Source organism: Myotis myotis, unplaced genomic scaffold (assembly GCF_014108235.1).
Source record: "Myotis myotis isolate mMyoMyo1 unplaced genomic scaffold, mMyoMyo1.p scaffold_m19_p_16, whole genome shotgun sequence".
Taxonomy (NCBI): Eukaryota; Metazoa; Chordata; class Mammalia; order Chiroptera; family Vespertilionidae; genus Myotis; species Myotis myotis.
The window spans coordinates 2,133,761-2,151,888 of record NW_023416320.1 but is presented as its reverse complement, the minus strand read 5'-3'; the positions used below and the strand labels follow the sequence as shown (position 1 = coordinate 2,151,888).

General features: G+C 53.0%; 1 protein-coding gene across 4 annotated transcripts in view; it reads left to right on the top strand.

Moving 5' to 3' along the window:
- Positions 1 to 18,128, top strand: part of KHDRBS3 (KH RNA binding domain containing, signal transduction associated 3) — a 276,012-nt gene that overhangs the window by 225,159 nt on the left and 32,725 nt on the right. For all 4 annotated transcript variants that reach the window (XM_036337605.1, XM_036337602.1, XM_036337604.1 and 1 more), the window contains 3 exons: positions 11,020 to 11,136; positions 14,987 to 15,133; positions 17,065 to 17,204. In XM_036337605.1, the coding sequence (XP_036193498.1) occupies positions 11,020 to 11,136; positions 14,987 to 15,133; positions 17,065 to 17,204 (404 nt within the window). The remainder of the gene's footprint in view (positions 1 to 11,019; positions 11,137 to 14,986; positions 15,134 to 17,064; positions 17,205 to 18,128) is intronic.

Genomic DNA, 18,128 nt, shown 5'->3' with positions numbered 1-18,128 from the left:
TAAAGGATATGAAATAAAATCTCCAACATCCTTTTGCGATGTCAGCTTTGATGTGAGCAGGGGAAGACAGATGGTCATTTCTTTGTCTAACGGAGAGCAGCGTCCACTGCCAGTATTTCTAATGTGAGAAGCAGGCTGCTCAGAAACCCACTGCTCTCAGATGCCGAAGGAGGCATCTCTGCTGAGCATGTTGAGCGTGTGGGTTTCAGGCGCCAGCCGGTGTAAAGGCTAATGGTGCACTTCACCAGTTCTCAGAAAAGGCGTTCCTGCTGGTGCCAGGCAACAGACTGGGCGGGGGGGAGGGGGAGGCTGGCGGGGCGTGGCCCTCTGGCCCGGCGGTGGGCACAGGGCGGCTTGATATGGACTCGATGCTGACCCTACACTTTCAGCTTTGGGGGCAAGAGAGAAATGCTGTGTGTGAAACTCCATGTACTGAGATGATCTTCCGTTCATGGAATGCTTTCTCTTTTCTTTTGTTTTTTAATCCTCACCCGAGGATATTTTTCCATTGAATTTTTAGAGCCAGTGGAAGAGAGAGGGAAAGACAGAAACATCGAAACATAACAATTGGTTGCCTCCTGCACGAGCCCTGATCAGGGCCCAGGTGGGGGAGGAGTCTGCAACCGAGGTACATGCCCATGACCGGAATTGAACCCGGGACCTTTCAGTCCCCAGGCCGATGCTCTACCCACTGAGCCACACCGGCCAGGGCCGTTTCTCTCCTCTTCATGCACTCCTGTCGGCACTCGTGCAAACGGCTCCCCCTTGAGCACCAGCCTTAGTGCTCAGACCTGACGTACGTGCCCTTTCCGAGCGACATGTCTGAGCTGGTCAGGCCTGACCTCAGAGGAAGCACTGTTTTAGGGTTGGGGGGCAGGTGGACTTCTCGGGGTGTTTCATGATTGGGGGCAGGTGGACTTCTCCAGGTGTTTCATGATTGGGAGCAGGGAACAGGTGGGCTTCTCCAGGTGTTTCATGATTGGGAGCGGGGAACAGGTGGACTTCTCCAGGTGTTTCATGATTGGGGGCGGGGAACAGGTGGACTTCTCCAGGTGTTTCATGATTGGGGGCGGGGAACAGGTGGGCTTCTCCAGGTGTTTCATGATTGGGGGCGGGGAACAGGTGGGCTTCTCCAGATGTTTCATGATTGGGGGCGGGGAACAGGTGGACTTCTCCAGGTGTTTCATGATTGGGGGCGGGGAACAGGTGGACTTCTCCAGGTGTTTCATGATTGGGGGCGGGGAACAGGTGGGCTTCTCCAAGTGTTCCATGATTGGGGGGAGCAGGTGGGCTTCTCGGGGTGTTCCATGTTGTGACATATCACTGGCTTAGATCTCTTGAAGGCCAGTGGACTGATAGTTTTGGCTCTGGGCCCTGAGGGCCACCAGGTCGGATCTGCTGAGCACTGCGCGACTGTAGTGACACTAGACAGGAAGTGTGAGCAAACATGGACCCTCCTGGACCCAGCTGCAGCCTCTGTCCAAACCAGGCATTGACACATAATTACATGAAACGAGGGACACGTAACACACAGTCACATAGTTACAGGGGGGAGGGGGCAGGTCCAGGAGCCACTGTGTGGGGCGCGGCTCCGCCTGCGGATACCTCCCCGTGGGGAGCGCAGCCTCCCAGTGCGCCGTGGCCACAGCGGCCGCGGACCTGCCTTTCTTGGCGAGCCCGGCCCGCTCCCGGGTTTGTTATTTCTGTGGGCGACAGATCGCCCGTGTACCTCAGCACCCGGACCCGCCGCGCATGGTTTTTTTTAAATTTTTTAATTGATTTCAGAGAGAAAGGGAGAGGGAAAGAGAGAGAGAAGCATCAATGATGACAGAGATTATTGGTCCGCTCCCCTGTCCCGCTGCGGATGGAGCCCACAACCCTGGCATGTGCCCTACCCGGGAGTGGAACCGTGACCTCCTGGTTCATAGGTTAATGCTCACCCCCTGAGCCACTGTTTTTTTAACTTAGCTTCTCCTCCTTTACCTCCTCCCCTCCATTCTTGAAATGCCATGGCGTATATATTTTGTTATTTCTGCTCCTGAATTACCATCCATCTCTCTCTCTACCCTATCTACCCTGACAGCCTCCTTCCAGACCCACTTCTGGCCTTCATTTTCAGCTCCTCCTCTCTGCTCTCCACATCCCAGGCCGGCGGCAGTCTGCACTTCTCTGGATTAGCCATTTCAAAGTCGTTACATAGATGTTTTATTTGTTTTGCCATCGACCCCTCCCCGCCCCGCAAGAAGGTACTCCAGCTGTGAGCGAACAGAGATAGCAGGGACACGCGGCGGGGTAGCTCAGGCCGCCCCTCGCGTGGGCCCCGTGGGTGTTAATTTTGCCCGGGTCGCCTCCTGGAGGCGTCACTGCACGCCCGCTCATGCTCAGAGTTGCTGGTATCTCATTGAACTGGGCCGCTTACCGTTTAGAAGTGGATAGTAGGTTAAATTACCATCAACGGAGCAGCACCAGACAGTTTCCACCACAACCAGCAATGCTTAGAGATTTGTGGTTGGAAACTTAATAAATTTAAATGAGAGTCTTTTTACTCCTAGGTTTAATATGAGGCAATAATTTCTGCAGCAGACAAAATCCATAAAAACCAGGTTGACTAGTGCCATTTGATTTGGGGGTAAAATCAGCTTTAGTTCCCCGATTATTTATTGAGAAGCCCTTCCTCATGTGGGAAAAATGATGAATCAAATGCGGGTCCTAATTACTCTCACAGGATTTACACAGCACCTGGAGAAACAGTAAATGTCACTAAGTCATTCGAGGTAAAAACGGAATTAACACGAGAGGTGAGGGACTCCATGCAGAGTTAAGGGTGTGAGGGAGGGTTATTTCTGGGGAAAGAATTACAGGTGGAATTAAATTTAGTCCAGGGTGTGAACACGCAGAGGTGGGGCGAGGCGGGGAGCAGAGTAATTACTGGGCTGGGACGATTTAATTATGGGGAGTTGTAGATTGTAGCATTCAGGATGGCATTAAGATGTGCCACTGGCCCAGCCGGCATGGCTCAGTGGTTGAGTGGCAACCTATGAACCAGGAGGTCAGGGTTCAATTCCCAGTCAGGGCACATGCCTGGGTTGTGGGCTGTATCCCCAGTGGAGGGCATGCAGGAGGCAGCCAATCAATGATTCTCTCTCATCATTGGTGTTTCTCTCTCTCCTTCTTCCTTCATCTCTGAAATCAATTAAAAGGAATATCCTATATAATAAAGAGGTAATATGCAAATTGACCATCATGCCCTCACAAGATGGCTGCCCATGACCAGGCCAGCAGGGGGGCTAGTGAGGGATGACCAAATGACTGAACAAGCAGGCTGCGTGGGACGACCAGTCTGGCGGGGGGGGGGGGGCAGTTGGGGGTGACCGGGCCAGCAGGGGGGCCAGTTGGGGTGACCAATCCAGCAGGGGGGACAGTTGGGGTGACCAGGCCAGCAGGGGGGCAGTTGAGGGCTATCAGGCCACAAGGGGAGGGCAGTTAGGGGCAACCAGGCAGGCAGGCAGGTGAGAGATTAGGAGCCAGTGGTCCAGGATTGTGAGAGGGATGTCCAACTGCTGGTTTAGGTCCAATCCCTGGGATCAGGCCCAAACTGGCAGTCGGACATCCCCTGAGGGGTCCCAGATTGGAGAGGGTGCAAGCTAGGCTGAGGGGACCCCTCCTCCCATGCACGAATTTCATGCCCTGGGCCTCTAATATATATATAGCCACTGCTCAGTTGCTGATTTTCTGATCCTGGGCCAGTGGGGCTGCGTGGAAAGGAGGTGGCACATGCCTATGTTGGCTGCAGGCTGGGGTTTAGGTTGGGCGATATGCCTGTGTTGGCTGCAGGTTTGGGTTTAGGTTCGGGGGGAATATGCCTATGTTGGCTGCAAGCTGGGGTTTAGGTTGGGTGATATGCCTGTGTTGGCTGCAGGCTGAGGTTTAGGTTGGGGGTATGTGCCTATGTTGGCTGCAGGCTGGGGTTTAGGTTGGGTGTATGTGCCTATGTTGGCTGCAGGCTGGGGTGTAGGTTGGGGGTATGTGCCTATGTTGGCTGCAGGCTGGGGTTTAGGTTGGGTGATATGCCTGTGTTGGCTGCAGGCTGGGGTTTAGGTTGGGTGATATGCCTGTGTTGGCTGCAGGCTGGGGTTTAGGTTGGGGGATGTGCCTGTGTTGGCTGCAGGCTGGGGTTTAGGTTGGGGGATGTGCCTATGTTGGCTGCAGGCTGGGGTTTAGGTTGGGGGTATGTGCCTATGTTGGCTGCAGGTTTGGGTTTAGATTGGGTGATATGCCTGTGTTGGCTGCAGGCTGGGGTTTAGGTTGGGTGATATGCCTGTGTTGGCTGCAGGCTGGGGTTTAGGTTGGGTGATATGCCTGTGTTGGCTGCAGGCTGGGGTTTAGGTTGGGGGATGTGCCTATGTTGGCTGCAGGCTGGGGTTTAGGTTGGGGGTATGTGCCTATGTTGGCTGCAGGTTTGGGTTTAGATTGGGTGATATGCCTGTGTTGGCTGCAGGTTGGGGTTTAGGTTGGGTGATATGCCTGTGTTGGCTGCAGGCTGGGGTTTAGGTTGGGGGATGTGCCTGTGTTGGCTGCAGGCTGGGGTTTAGGTTGGGTGATATGCCTGTGTTGGCTGCAGGCTGGGGTTTAGGTTGGGTGATATGCCTGTGTTGGCTGCAGGCTGGGGTTTAGGTTGGGGTATGTGCCTGTGTTGGCTGCAGGCTGGGGCCGCGGAGAAGCAGAGTAAAAAGGGACCATAATGGAGCCAAGGGAATTACTTTTAGCAAGTCTGAGATTTACCCCAGGGTTTGATCTGGTCTGTGAAATCATAAAGTGCATTTCAAGAAAAAGAAGTGATGTGAAAGGAGCGTTACACATGCGTGTGATCATCGGGGGACCCGTGATGACAGCGGGGGCACATCTGTCCCGGTGAACAGGAGGGACTGCGCTGGGTCTATTTACAGCAAATACCCTCCTATTTCAGCATAAATGGGTCTTACCTGAAGTCCAACAGACATACTTTTAAAACAACTTTTAGTCTAACAAGAAAGTGGGAGGAACCTCCCAGCCCCCAACCGCCGCTGGGAGGCGACAGGACAGGTACTGACGCACAGCAGACCCCGGGGGGAAGTGCAGCCCAGGACCCAGCCAGCAGGGCTCCCAAGTGGGCCGCTGGGGTAGGCAGATGCTTAATGTTGTGCAGTTCTCTGCCTCTCGCGCCAGGGAGCGCTTTCTATTGTCTGGCTTCCTCACCATAAAGCAGCAACAGGCGGGACCCTGTGCATTTGCTCTACTGCTTCCATTGACTCAGCGCAGTTGTGTGTTTTGCACGTGACACTGCGTCGGGCAGTGCGTTGAGAATGGAGACGGGAGTGAGGTGTGGAGGTTTCAGGCACATCCCCTCTTCCCGGGAATCCAACTCGAAGGGAACTGGGCTGAGGTCTAGTTTGGAAAGTGTCACAGGAGAAAGCAGGAGGTGCCCCGAGGGAAGCAGGAGGGCCCGCTGGACCCTGCTGAGCAGGCACTGGCCCAGCACGCGCTTGGCAGCCCCGCACGTGTGATCTATTTCCACACGCACTTTGTCCCTGGTGAAAGGGGGAACTCACATCCATGTGGAAAATATAAGCCGTGGCCCAAACACAAAGACAGCGAGGCCACCTCGATCGCAGGTGTATTTCAGATGCTGCAGTGGGCTTGCCCAGAGCTGCCCGCCCCGGGTGTCTCTGCTGGCTGCACAGAAATCAAGGGAAATTAGGAGGAAAAAACACATAATTAAGGGACTAGTGGTTTTGCTCCACAGTCTTTTTCTAACTAACCTTCATTCGGGTGCAACTACAGAATCCGAGCCTTTCAGCATTAAAATCAGACAGACAGAGGGTTAGTAGGGACCCACATCCAGACTGTCAACCTATAATGAACTCATTGAATGTTTAGTAAGTGCCCGCTCTGCCAGGTGCTGGGGCAGTGACTCCAGAAGGCCTGGCCGCTGCCCCCAAGAGCAATTGTGGGTCCCCTGGCCCGAGTCGCTGCATGGGCGGCCGTGCCCTGTGCTGGGCTGGGGCGCCCTGGCAGAACCCCGTGCTTGGCATGTGGTGGCAGAGGCTACGAGTTCAGTTCCAGGCTGAGTTAGAGGTCAGCCAGGCAGCCCTCCGTCAGACTAATCAGCCTTTCGGGGAGCAGCCAATTAGGGGACACATTGAATGGAGACGGCGACATGTTCTGGAGGCTTCATTGTTTATGAAATTGTAGCATAACTAATTGTTCCCCCAGGAGCAGGGCCAGGTCACACATACGGCTTAGATCAATTACGGCGGGTTCAGGACACCGGGCCTCCCCAACAAAGGACCTAATTATTGGATGGCACACAGTACGCAGTGAAACCCCGCTGTCTTACTGTATGCTGATTCACCGTCTTCATAACCATTGGAAAAACTTTCTATTTGCAACTGTAACATCTACAATGTAATATATATTTGTAACAGAATAATTACCACCTGGAGAAAAGTCAGTGGTTGTGGGCATGGTAACACTTTCACCTGTGCACATCTATGCACTGTGGCATCCTACAGAGTCAAAGCCTGATACGCTAAGCGTCTGACCGTTCGTTTGACCGTTCGACCAGTCGCTATGACCACCAGGGGGCAGATGCTTTGGCCAGTAGGTGAGCTTGCTGCTGGGGTCCAGCCGATCGGAACTGGGCCAGACCGGCCGGACACGCCCTGGAGCCCTCCCACGGTCCCTTCCCAGCCCCGGTTGTGCACCAGTGGGGTCCCTTGGCCTGGCCTGAACCCTCTTGAAATCCAGGACCCCTCGGGGGATGTCGGAGAGCTGGTTTCAGCCTGATCCCCGCAGGCCAGGCTGAGGGAACTCACCGGTGCAGAACCGGGCCTCCAGTCATTAATAAAAATGAAAGTTAAAATGTATTCAACTTGGGTCGGTTGGCTGGGTGTCGTCCCATGCACCGAAAGGTTGCCAGTTGGATTCCCGCTCAGGGCACATGTCTGTGTTGCAGGCTCAGTCCCCGGTAGGGGACATGCAGGAGGCAGCTGATCAATGTTTCACTCTCATGTGGATGTTTCTTTCTCTCTCTCTCTCTCTCCTTCTCCCTTCTTCTCTCTCTGAAGATCAGTTTTATAAAATCTTTTAAAAATGTAAGTTCTTACTGTCTGATTGCAAATCCAGTTACCACATAAAACAACAGCCCTGTCTGAAGAGGAACCTTGGCTGGTGTGTGATCAAGGCAGGTGAGGGAGCACTTTCTGACGGCCTGTGGGAACCGCCGGGCCCGCCCGGCTTCTGGGAGCAGAGCAGGGGAATTGGAGGCCAGTGCCTGGCCTTGTGGGTAAACGGGGTCATCACGGGTCTCTCCTGAGAAGAGTAGCTTTTCGGAGGAAGCCATTGCCAGGTCTGAGGACTTCCTCAGCATCAGTCACGCAGGGCCCAGGGCTCAGGCGAAATCGCGCTGGCCCAGCGCTCCGCACTTGGTCATTGTTTGTCTGTTTGCTTGTTTTTAATATATTTTTGTTGATTTCAGAGAGGGAGAGAGACAGAAACATCAATGATGAGAAAGAATCATTGATTGGCTGCCTCCTGCACGCCCTACCCTGGGGATCGAGCCCACAGCCTGGGCCTGTGCCCTGACTGGGAATCAAACTGTGACCTCCTGGTTCATAGGCTGACACTCAGCCACTGAGCCACATGCGCCGGCCAGGTGGGTGACTCTCATTCACTTTGTGTTTAATTCACACGACGGGCACTCGCAGTAGGTGAGCCCTATGTGGTGGAGGAGGAGAGAGAGCCTCTCGAGGGTTAACCTGATGAGGAGATGGAACTAAAACATAATCCGTGGTTGAGCAAAGACAGGAATAGCAGGCCTTCTGATTGTCAGAGCGCTCCTTCATGTACTTTCTGTGAACAAAATGCTCACAGAAGCAAGAGGGAGAGAGAAACTCCTACAGGCACATAGAACCATAGCCAGGGCTTCTCCTGATATGGATCCCTGTGTTTTTATGCTTCATCAAGTGCCCTTGACAAATCATAGCACTCCGTGGACTTCCGTCTCCTCAGAGTGAAATGAGATGCTTGGGCCGGATGACTTCCAAGGACTCCCAGCTCTTAACCGGGGATATGTGACTGTTCAAGAAATGTGAATATGGCTGTTTGACCGCCTCAATGTAACTTTACACCATCCTCGAAACCCGCTCACATGGCTCTAAATGGATTCAAAAGGCACAAATCCGTGAAGAGAAGGTGCGAGTGAGACAACAACAATAGGCAAAGGCCGCCGGGAACATTCCGGCGGCTGCGAAGTAGATGGGTAACAATGGTGCTGCCAAGGGAGACAGCGCCAGAGCCCTGAGCTGGTGGGGTGAGAGCAGCCACCAGACCCGCTCGCCAGTGTGGGGAGACCTCGGGGAGACTCGGGGCTGGAGACGCAGTTCCTGTGAAAGGGCTTATCGGGTGGAACAGAAGACTTGGGGGGAGAAGAAGTGAGGTTTCCGGAGGCGCTTCCTGCTGGTGGCCCGGCGTCTGCCCGTCTTAACCCAGCAGGAGGTGCGAGGCTTCCCGAGGAGGCCGCCCCAGAGGAGACCCGGAGACCTGGCCACTGAGGGCCAGAGCGAGGTGCCCCCTGAAAATGGGGGCGCTACTCCATACATAAGTCAAGGGGTATCTGTGCTAACTGATGGGTTCTTGGAATCCTGGCCACCAAGGTGATACCTCCTCTTAGGAGACCGGGAATCGCACCGTGACCACCTGGTTCATAGGTCAATGCGCAACCATTGAGCCACACCAGCCAGGCTGGTGGGCGATTTTTATTCATTCCTCTTCAAGTCGATGCCTGTCCCGGGAGAAAAGAAGTGTTGATACCAAAATTAGAGTAGGCTTTTTAAAGCATTATTATTATTATTATTGATTTCAGAGAGAGGAAGAGGGAGAGATAGAAATATCAGTGTTGAGAGAATCATTGATCAGCTGCCTCCTGCACACCCCACACTGGGGATCGAGTCCATAACCCCGGAATGTGTCCTGACCAGGAATCAAACCACGACCTCCGGGTTCATAGGTCGATGCTCAACCACCAAGCCACGCCGGCCGGGCTGGAGTAGGTTCTGATGGAAACCGGGGCCGCCAGGCACAGCAGATTGTCAGGTGCCATGAGAGGAAGCTTCAGGCAGCATTTCAGAGCCACGGGCTGCGTGCTGAGGACGGGGCAGAGGAGGGCCGCTCTGCCGAGGGCTGTCCGTGCTGAGAACAAGGCCAGGTCACACACTCGGACGGGTGAGGGCCATGGCTATTCAGATTCTCAGAAAGACAGGAACCTCCATAAACATTTTTAAACGAACATAAAGAGAACACAGTACGAAAATGCTGTCAGTAGTGTAACCTCTGATTGTGGAAATGAATCAATAGATGTGGCAGCTTAGTGTAATTAAATCTTCCAAAAACTAAAGAGTGAGAAGATGAAAGAGGGGAAAAAAGAGGAAACTTAGAAATCCAACCCAGGGCCCCGGAATCCAGATAATACAAACTCCAAAAATAAAAGCAGAGAAAACCGGCACGAGGAGCAGGTAGGGTTGGGCGGGTCGAGAGACTGGTCCCCCCAACCTTGTAGTTTTGTCTGATATTTTCAACTCTGTATTACTGATATACTTTAAAACTATAATTTACGTAAATTTAAAAAATAAAGTTGCAAGCAAAGGTTAAAAATAGATACTTGAGTCTTGTTGAAGACCAATAAAATGAAAAGTGGGCAAGGAAAAAGTACTTTGATTTTCCTTAAAGTGGGTATTTTAGGAAAATGACTTCAATTATCATAGCAAGGCAAATGGAGGAACAATTTTCTCTTAAAAACAGCAGCGGTGCGGCCGTGGCACCAGCCCCTGTACAGTGGCTGACCTCAGAGCAGGGAAGGCATGCGTTTGTTACCAACGAGCGCGCCTGAGAGGACAGGTGCTCTCTGGGTAGTAAACAGGCAGCCTTTCTGTTCGGGAGTGAGAAGTATTCATGGTTTACCTTCATCATAGCGAGGCTTCAAACATTGTGTGACATATCAAACGATAATTCTTTCACTCAAGACATACTTATTGTCTATTTTGCGCCAAGCATTCTAAATAATCTATAATAATAAAAGCATAATATGCTAATTAGACCGAACGACCTTCCGGACAACCTTCCGGAGAACCTTCTGGACAAAGCCGTGGCAGCGGGGGCTGAGGCAGAGGCAGCCGAGGCAGAGGCAGCGGCTGCGGCTGCGGGGGGCCGAGCCCCTTGCATGAATTTTGTGCATCGGGCTTCCAGTCTATTTATATGGACCAGCTGAGTCCCCAGGACAGTCCCGTTGAACAGCTGAGGAAGCCCATTGTGCAGAGGTTGGGTAACTGGCCCAGGGTTCCTCAGCTGCCAAATGGCAAAGCCGGGTTTTAAAACCCGGGTAGCCTCGCCTCAGAGTCCAGGTCCTTCAGTAACTCACTTCTCTGCTTGTTAAATAAACAGCCCTAAGCGTCCAGCCTGCATGAGTGGTCCACATCCCCATAGCTAGTTGTCGAAGAGATCGGGGGCTTTATGGCAAAGCTTTTGTCAGCCACGGGATGTTGAAGTCAGCCTCCATTGGTTGACTGGCCAAGGCTGAGTGCTGACCAGGTCGCAGAACCCAGACGCTATGACCAGTCGAGGGACATTGCAGGACATGTAGCGAGCGGCATTTTCCCTCGCCTGTGTCCTAACCCTGGCGCTGTCCATGGTGGGCGTTGAATGTGTGTGCCTGTTGTCAAGGAAATTAACTGCATTTACAGGTTGTGAAATACAGCCATCACGGGCATGACTGGTATGGAGAAACATATCAATTGTGGTTTTATTTTACCGTGGTTAGCCCTGTTACCTGTGGTGTGTGGAACCAGCATGATTCCTGTAGCGGGAACTGACCTGCTTGTCATTCACCAATGATGTGGAGCATGCTGCCGTATTTCCTAGTATTCGGGAGTGACAAGTTACCTTCAGATACGGGTGTGACAAGTTTGGTTTCTGTGTTTTTCCTAGTTCAACTTTGTGGGGAAACTTCTGGGTCCACGTGGCAATTCTCTGAAGCGTTTACAAGAAGAGACCTTGACCAAAATGTCCATTCTTGGCAAAGGCTCCATGAGAGACAAGGCAAAGGTAAGACTCATTATAGACACGTGGCTGCGTTCTTAGCCATTATGTAATGCACCTTTAGATCATCCATTGTGTATATAAAAGCCTAAGCAATGGAACCACCGAATGACTGAACAACCGAACGACCGGTCGCTAAGACGCGCACTGACCACCAGGGGACAGACGCTCAATGCAGGAGCTGCCCCCTGGTGGTCAGTGCGCTCCCACAGTGGGAGCACCTCTCAGCTGACCGAAGGGCACCAGACGCAGGGCTCACGGCTGCTGCCACAGCCCGGAGACTGCAGCGGAGCGGCAGTGAGCCTGTGAGCGGCGGCAGGCGCAGCGGGGACTGAGATGAGCAGGAGCAGCAGGCAGGAGCCGCAGGTGGCGTTGGACTGCCGATTTCAGCCCGATCCCCGCAGGCCATGCCGAGGGACCCCACCGGTGCACGGATCCATGCTCCGGGCCTCTAGTGTTATATAAAAGCTAACTGGAATCTCAGATGGAGTTATAGGAAAATGTTATAGAGGGTGATGTTCACGAGGCTGTTTGGAAAATTGAGTTACACTGGCCAATTCAGTGTCTTAAACTTGCATTTGTGGCCTTTATATTCACTTATAATATTGTAGTACTTATGTTTTGTTAAAATGTATTTTTATTAATTTCAGAGGAAGGGGGAGATAGACACATCATTGATAAGAGAGAGTCATTGATTGGCTGCCTCCTGCACGCCCCACACTGGGGATCGAGCCTACAACCCGGGCAGGAGCCCTGACAGGGAATCGAACTGTGACCTCCTGGTTCATAGGTTGAGGCTCAGCCACGGAGCCCCGCTGGCCAGGCCCCTATGGTTTTGATCCTAGACACGGTACATCACCGTGCAGAAAGCACAGGGATACTGGCATTGTCACGGAGAGCAAGGCGTTGTCTGTCCTCTCACCACCGTTGTGTGCACTTCGGACACGCTCCTCGGGGCCTCGTCCGTGGCCTGCGTTCCGTATCGTTGACTTGATAAAGCAGATATTTTTACTTGCCTTTTTTTGCCCTTCCTTTGGTGCCCTATGTATTTTGTCAAGTTAATACTATTGATTTAAAATGTGTTTTTTAAAAAAAATATATTTTATTGATTTTTTTACAGAGAGGAAGGGAGAGAGAGAGAGTTAGAAACATCGACGAGAGAGAAACATCGATCAGCCGCCTCCTGCACACCTCCCACTGGGATGTGCCCGCAACCAAGGTTCATGCCCGTGACCGGAATCGAACCCGGGACCTTTCAGTCCACAGGCCGACGCTCTATCCACTGAGCCAAACTGGCCACGGCGCTTTAAAACGTTTTAACAATTGCTTGCACATAGTTATTCTACTTGGATGCATTCATGTTCACTGCCTCCTTTTTTATTTTTAGAATTTCAAGATTGATTTATTTCTTCCATGGAATTTATTGGGGTGACGTTGGTCAATAAAATTATTTAGGTTTCAGGGGTCCCATTCTGCAACCCGTCATCTGCGTGTCGTGTTGTGTGTTCACCACCCCAAGTCAAGTCTCCTTCCATCACAGTTACCTGGACCCTTTCCTCCCGCCCCCTTTCCCTTTGGTAATCACCACACTGGTGTCTGTGTCTGTGAGTGTTTTTGTCTTTTCATTTTTGTTTTGTTTATCCCTCCACCTTTTTCACCCAGCCCTGTACCCCTCCCCCGTGACACAGCGTGTCCGCTGTCTGTGTCCATGAGTCTGTTTCTATTTTGTCAGTTTATTTTGTTCATCAGATTCCACATGTAAGTGAGGTCATGTGGTACTTGTCTTTCTCTGACTGGCTTATTTCCCTTAGCACAACCCTCTCCAGGCCCATCCATGCTGTCGCAAAAGGTAAGATTTCCTCCTTTTTTATGGCCTAGTAGCATTCCATTGTGTGAATGTACTACAGCTTTTCTATCCACTCATCTGCTGATGGGCACTTCCAAATTTTGGATATTGTAAGTAACATGGCAATGAACATAGGGGTGCATATATTCTTTTGAATTACTGTTTCGGGTCTCTTTGGATAAATCCCCAGAATCGTTGGGTCAAAAGCCAGTTCCATCCTTAGCTTTTGAGGAAACTCCATACAGCCTCCCGCAGTAGCTATACCAGTCGGCATCCCACCAGCGGGCACGGAGTTCCTTTTCTCCACATCCTCACCCGCACTTGTTGTTGTTGATTTATGGGTGGTAGCCATTCTGACAGGCGGCGTGCTTCCTTTTTTAGTGAGCCACAATTACTGTGATTTTCACTGGTCACTTTCTGAAATACACAAGTTCTGAAGAAAATGTTCACATTGCGCCTGTGCTGCCACGTATGTTCTCCCCATCACTGTGTCGCTCTGTCATCGCTTAAAGGCTGATGTTACTAAGAACCGGATCTGTGTTTAGTGATCACTTACCGTGAAGGGTTGGACAATGGTTGTGTCAGACAAGAAAGTCACTTAGAAAAAGTCCAGCCGCCTCGCCCGCGAGTCCGTGTAAATAACAGCTTTCATATGAAAATAGCCACCGTTAGTTTACTGAGCAGTTACTGCGGCTCAGACACCAGGCGTTCCTCCATGTCGTCCTTGGACACATGATGGGAGATGAAGTTTTGTTTTTAAATGTAAGGAAACTGCGGCTCAGAGCATCCGAGTGTATGGCCTGCTTGCTCAGGGAGGGTCATTCTCTTACTTGATGAAAGCATGGTGGTGCATCAGATGCCCATGGGACGCCGTGTAACAGTAGAGAGCCCCCAGGCCCCGGCCTGTCTAGGTGAATTCTCAGTAGGTGTGTGAAATAATTCTCCTTCACGGCCGGGTCAGCGTAAGGACTCACTCACTAACATTCCTGTCCTGATTGATGCTTTGTTTCCCCAACTCATCTGTCCTGGTGGCAGGAGAGGTCGCCTGTGTGATTCCCGGCCCAGGTTGTGGGGCTTGATCCCCGGTAGGGGTCATGCAGGAGGCAGCCAGTGATGTGTTACTCTCACATCGATGTCTCTCTCTCTCTCCCTCTCCCTTCCTCCTCTAAAATCAATAAAAAAATCTTAAGAAAAAAAGATAAAGATGATGTAGCAAAATCACTGGTCCCTTAATTATCTGATTTTTCCTCCTAATTTCCCCCTAAATTTCATTGTGTAAACAACCACCAATAAAGTAGAAGATGTGTATCACGATCACGTACAATCATCTAACAAAGGCCGCCATCTGTCTTGTTCACCGTTGTGTCCTCGGAGGGTATAGTGCCTGGCATGTGGAAACGCTTTTTGAATGGCGCCTGCATCAGCCAATGGCCATAGACATGAATAGATAACTAGTCACTCACTCAGTGAGTATCTGTTGAGCGTCTGCTCTGTGCCGAGCCCTTTTCTGAGTAAGAAGGTTGCAGCACCAAGAGGGACCGTGGGGTTTGCGCTCCATGCGATCGCTGCAGCGGGGGCTTAGGCAAGGGCCGAGGGACAGGAAGGGCCCGTAGGCATTTTGGAGGTTGGTCAGGACTTGATCGCGGCACCGCGGGCACACAGCCTGACCAGTGCAGGAGCCAGCTGGGCTGCAGCAGGTCTGTGCGGAGCCTGGAGGGGCCTGGGGAGGCGGGGAGCCCAGCGGGGGGTTGGGGGGGCAGAGGGCAGGGGCGGGGCTCCCAGGCCCCAGACAGGAGCTGAGACTGAGTGCCAGCTGGAGGCCTGGGCGTTTTCCTAAAAGCCTGGGGTCAGAATGGCAGGACCCGTTTATACGTTAACTCTCTTCCCTAGGTGGCGTTGGCTCTGGGCGGATCCTCTGGGACAGCCACGGGCGAAGAGCTCTGGGTAGATTCCCTCTCTCCCTCTCTCCTCCCGACGACACATCCTCCCACCAGCCTTGTGTTTCCGCAGGAGGAAGAGCTGAGGAAAAGCGGGGAGGCCAAGTACTTCCACCTGCACGACGACCTGCACGTCCTCATCGAGGTGTTCGCCCCGCCCGCCGAGGCCTACGCCCGCATGGGCCACGCCCTGGAGGAGATCAAGAAGTTCCTCATTCCCGTCAGTGCAGCTCGCGTTCTTCCTGCACGGGTTTTGTTTAAATATATATTTTCATTGATTTCAGAGAGGAAGGGAGCGGGAGAGCAGGAAACTTCCGTGGTGAGAGAGAGTCATCGATCAGATGGGCTGCCTCCTGCACACCCCACGCTGGGGATCCAGGAGGCAGTCCGGCACGAGCCCTGACCGGGAGTCGAACCGGGACCTCCCGGTTCATAGGTCGATGCTCAACCACGGAGCCTCGCCGGCCGGGCGTTCCCGTACTCAGGTCCTTGGTGACGTAGCAGCCATTGGTGCTTGCACGGTCCATTGTCTACCCCGGAGCCTCGCCTGCGTCATGGCAAGGAGGCCTCGCCCTGTCCCCACGAATGACTGGTCATCATCCCTCCTTTCCTTGTGAGACCGCAGATCTTCAGAGATTACACCACGCTGCCGAGGTCACGCCAGTGAGGAAGTCGAGGGGCACAGTCCCTGGTCCCAGTGGGGGGACTCGAGTCCTCGCCCTTCTGTGACCCTGGAATCGCCCGGGGAGTGCATGGCTCGCGGACACAGATCCCCGTGCCCTCCGTGTGTGGGAACAGGCCCCCGTCCGCTTCTTCCCGGGATCTATTTTTAACCCAGACGGTTTTGTGTCCCGCCGCCTCACACTTGCAGCGGGCAAGCGTTCAGCATTCGTGCGGCACGTTTTATTTCGAGTGTGCTTTACAAATAACTTACTGATCCTCACACGCTTTGTCACCTGGCAGGAAACAGATTTATAGGTGGGTTGTGAGAGGTCGCGCTACTGCTGCGTCCCAGCGAGTCTCCTGGGGTCCCAGGGCCGCAGACGCATTAGAGAAAGTGTCTGTGTGGACACTGCCCCGGGCCCTGCTCTCAGCTCCCCTGCCGCTCGCAGTGAGCTCAACACACCTGTCCGTTGGCCTTAAAACACGCTCCCCCCACCCCGTCGGGAACACGGTGGTGCCCCCTCTCCGGCAGCTAGTTCACACTCACCCTTGGGTGATGCCTGCAGAAACCCTCTCCCTCCTCCAGCTAAGTGGGGTGGCGCTCCTGTCCGGCCACGCACATCTGCACGTCCCTTTCATTGTGAACTAAGTCACACTTTCCTCTGCTGGTTACACTTGGTTCTTGCCGGTGGTTGATGGAGCCGGGGAGTTAGGAAAGGGGAGGAGTCAGGGGTGACTCCCAGAGTCCCCAGGTGGCCGTGGGGACAGGAATATAAGACACGGAGGGGCAGGTTTTCCGGTACCAGGTGATGTGCTGAGTTTTGGAGACGTTGCATTTTTGCTCCGTGTGCAACATCCACATGGAAGTGTACGGAAGAGCGTGCAGGGCCCGGCCGGCCCCGCCTGCGTCTGCTGCTCGGCGCCTCACGGGTGCTCGGTGGCAGCCGGTGGAATTGAGTTGTGAGTGGCCTTGCCCATGTGTCTGTCACGTGCAATTTTAACTTCATTATAAATGTTTCGCCTGGAATTCATGCCTGAGGGGCCAGAGTTATGGCTGATGGTAGGGCATTTCACCTTGGGGAACAATACTGTGTTTTTTCACTTTTTAAGACTTACTGATACATTTTCATTTTAACAAACTCAAAGCTTGTTTTATGAGGTCAACTATTTTCCTAACCCTTTCCTCTGTTAAAAAAAAAATTATGTGCTGCCCGGCCAGTGTGGCTCAGTGGTTGAGCTTCCACCTATGAACAGGAGGTCACACAATTCAATTCCTGGTCAGGGCACAGGCCCGGGTTGCAGGCTCGATCCCCAGTGTGGGGCGTGCAGGAGGCAGCCGGTCCATGATTCTCTCTCATCATTGATGTTCCTCTCTCTCTCCCTCTCCCTTCCTCTCTGAAACCAATAAAAACATCTTTTAAAGCCCGTTTGCTCCATGTTCTGACCATCCCGGTGCCTTCGTGGCGGTGACGCTGCCTGTCTCCCCAGGACTACAACGACGAGATCCGCCAGGCGCAGCTGCAGGAGCTGACATACCTGAACGGCGGCTCGGAAAGCGCGGATGCCCCCTCGGCCCGAGGGAAGTCCGCCTCGCGCACCAGAGGCGTCCCGACCCCGACGACAGGCAGGTAGGCAGTTCCTCGCTGCTGGCTCTTTCCATCTTCAGAATACGGTGGGTGCAGCCGCCCTAATGTGTCCGTTCCTCATGGTCAGGCCGCTCTCCCACGGTCACTGTGTCCTGTCGTCGAGTCTCCCGTCCTTCCGGACCTGGTTGTATCACCCTTCCAGTTGGAATTCACCGTCTTAAAGATCTTTAAGATGAAACTAGATTCCTTTTTTAAATGTTCCATCCCAGTCCAAACAGGACTGATTCCTTTTCCGATCACTCAAAAGGACCCCACACTCACAGTGGAATTTTTCATGCCGATGCTGGGTCAGTCCCTCGCTACCGGACCTTAAACGCACCCCACGCCTCCCTCAGCTCCCTTATCATCAGTGTCGCTGTTGAGAGGGAGAAGACATGTGCCGGGAGTCCTCATCGGAAGCGATGAAGATTTTTCTTTCTTTTGTTTTTGAATGAAGAAAAGGGAAAAGGTGCGGACCACCCGCATTGGAAGACAGCGACAGGCCTCAGAGTGAGGAGCCAGCTCTCTGTTTGGGCAGGCACTGCGCCGGAGGGAAGAGGGTGGACCGCTTCCCGGGCTGTCGAAGAGCTTGGCTTCCTCACACGCTGTCTTCTGTTGCCCACAGAAGATCACCCTGTGTAACTTGTTGGAGACAGAGCAAATTGCCTTGGATCTCTCTCTCTCTCTCTCTCTCTCTCTCTCTCTCTCTATTTTTATATATATTTTTATTGATTTGTGAGAGGAAGGGAGAGGGAGAGATAGAAGCATCAGTGATGAGAGAGAATCACTGGCTGCCTCCTGCACGGCCCACACTGGGGGTCGAGCCTGCAACCCGGCATGTGCCCTGGACCAGGATCGAACCCAGACCCTTCAGTCTGCAGGCCGACGCTCTATCCCCTGAGCCACACCAGCCAGGACGCCTTGGCC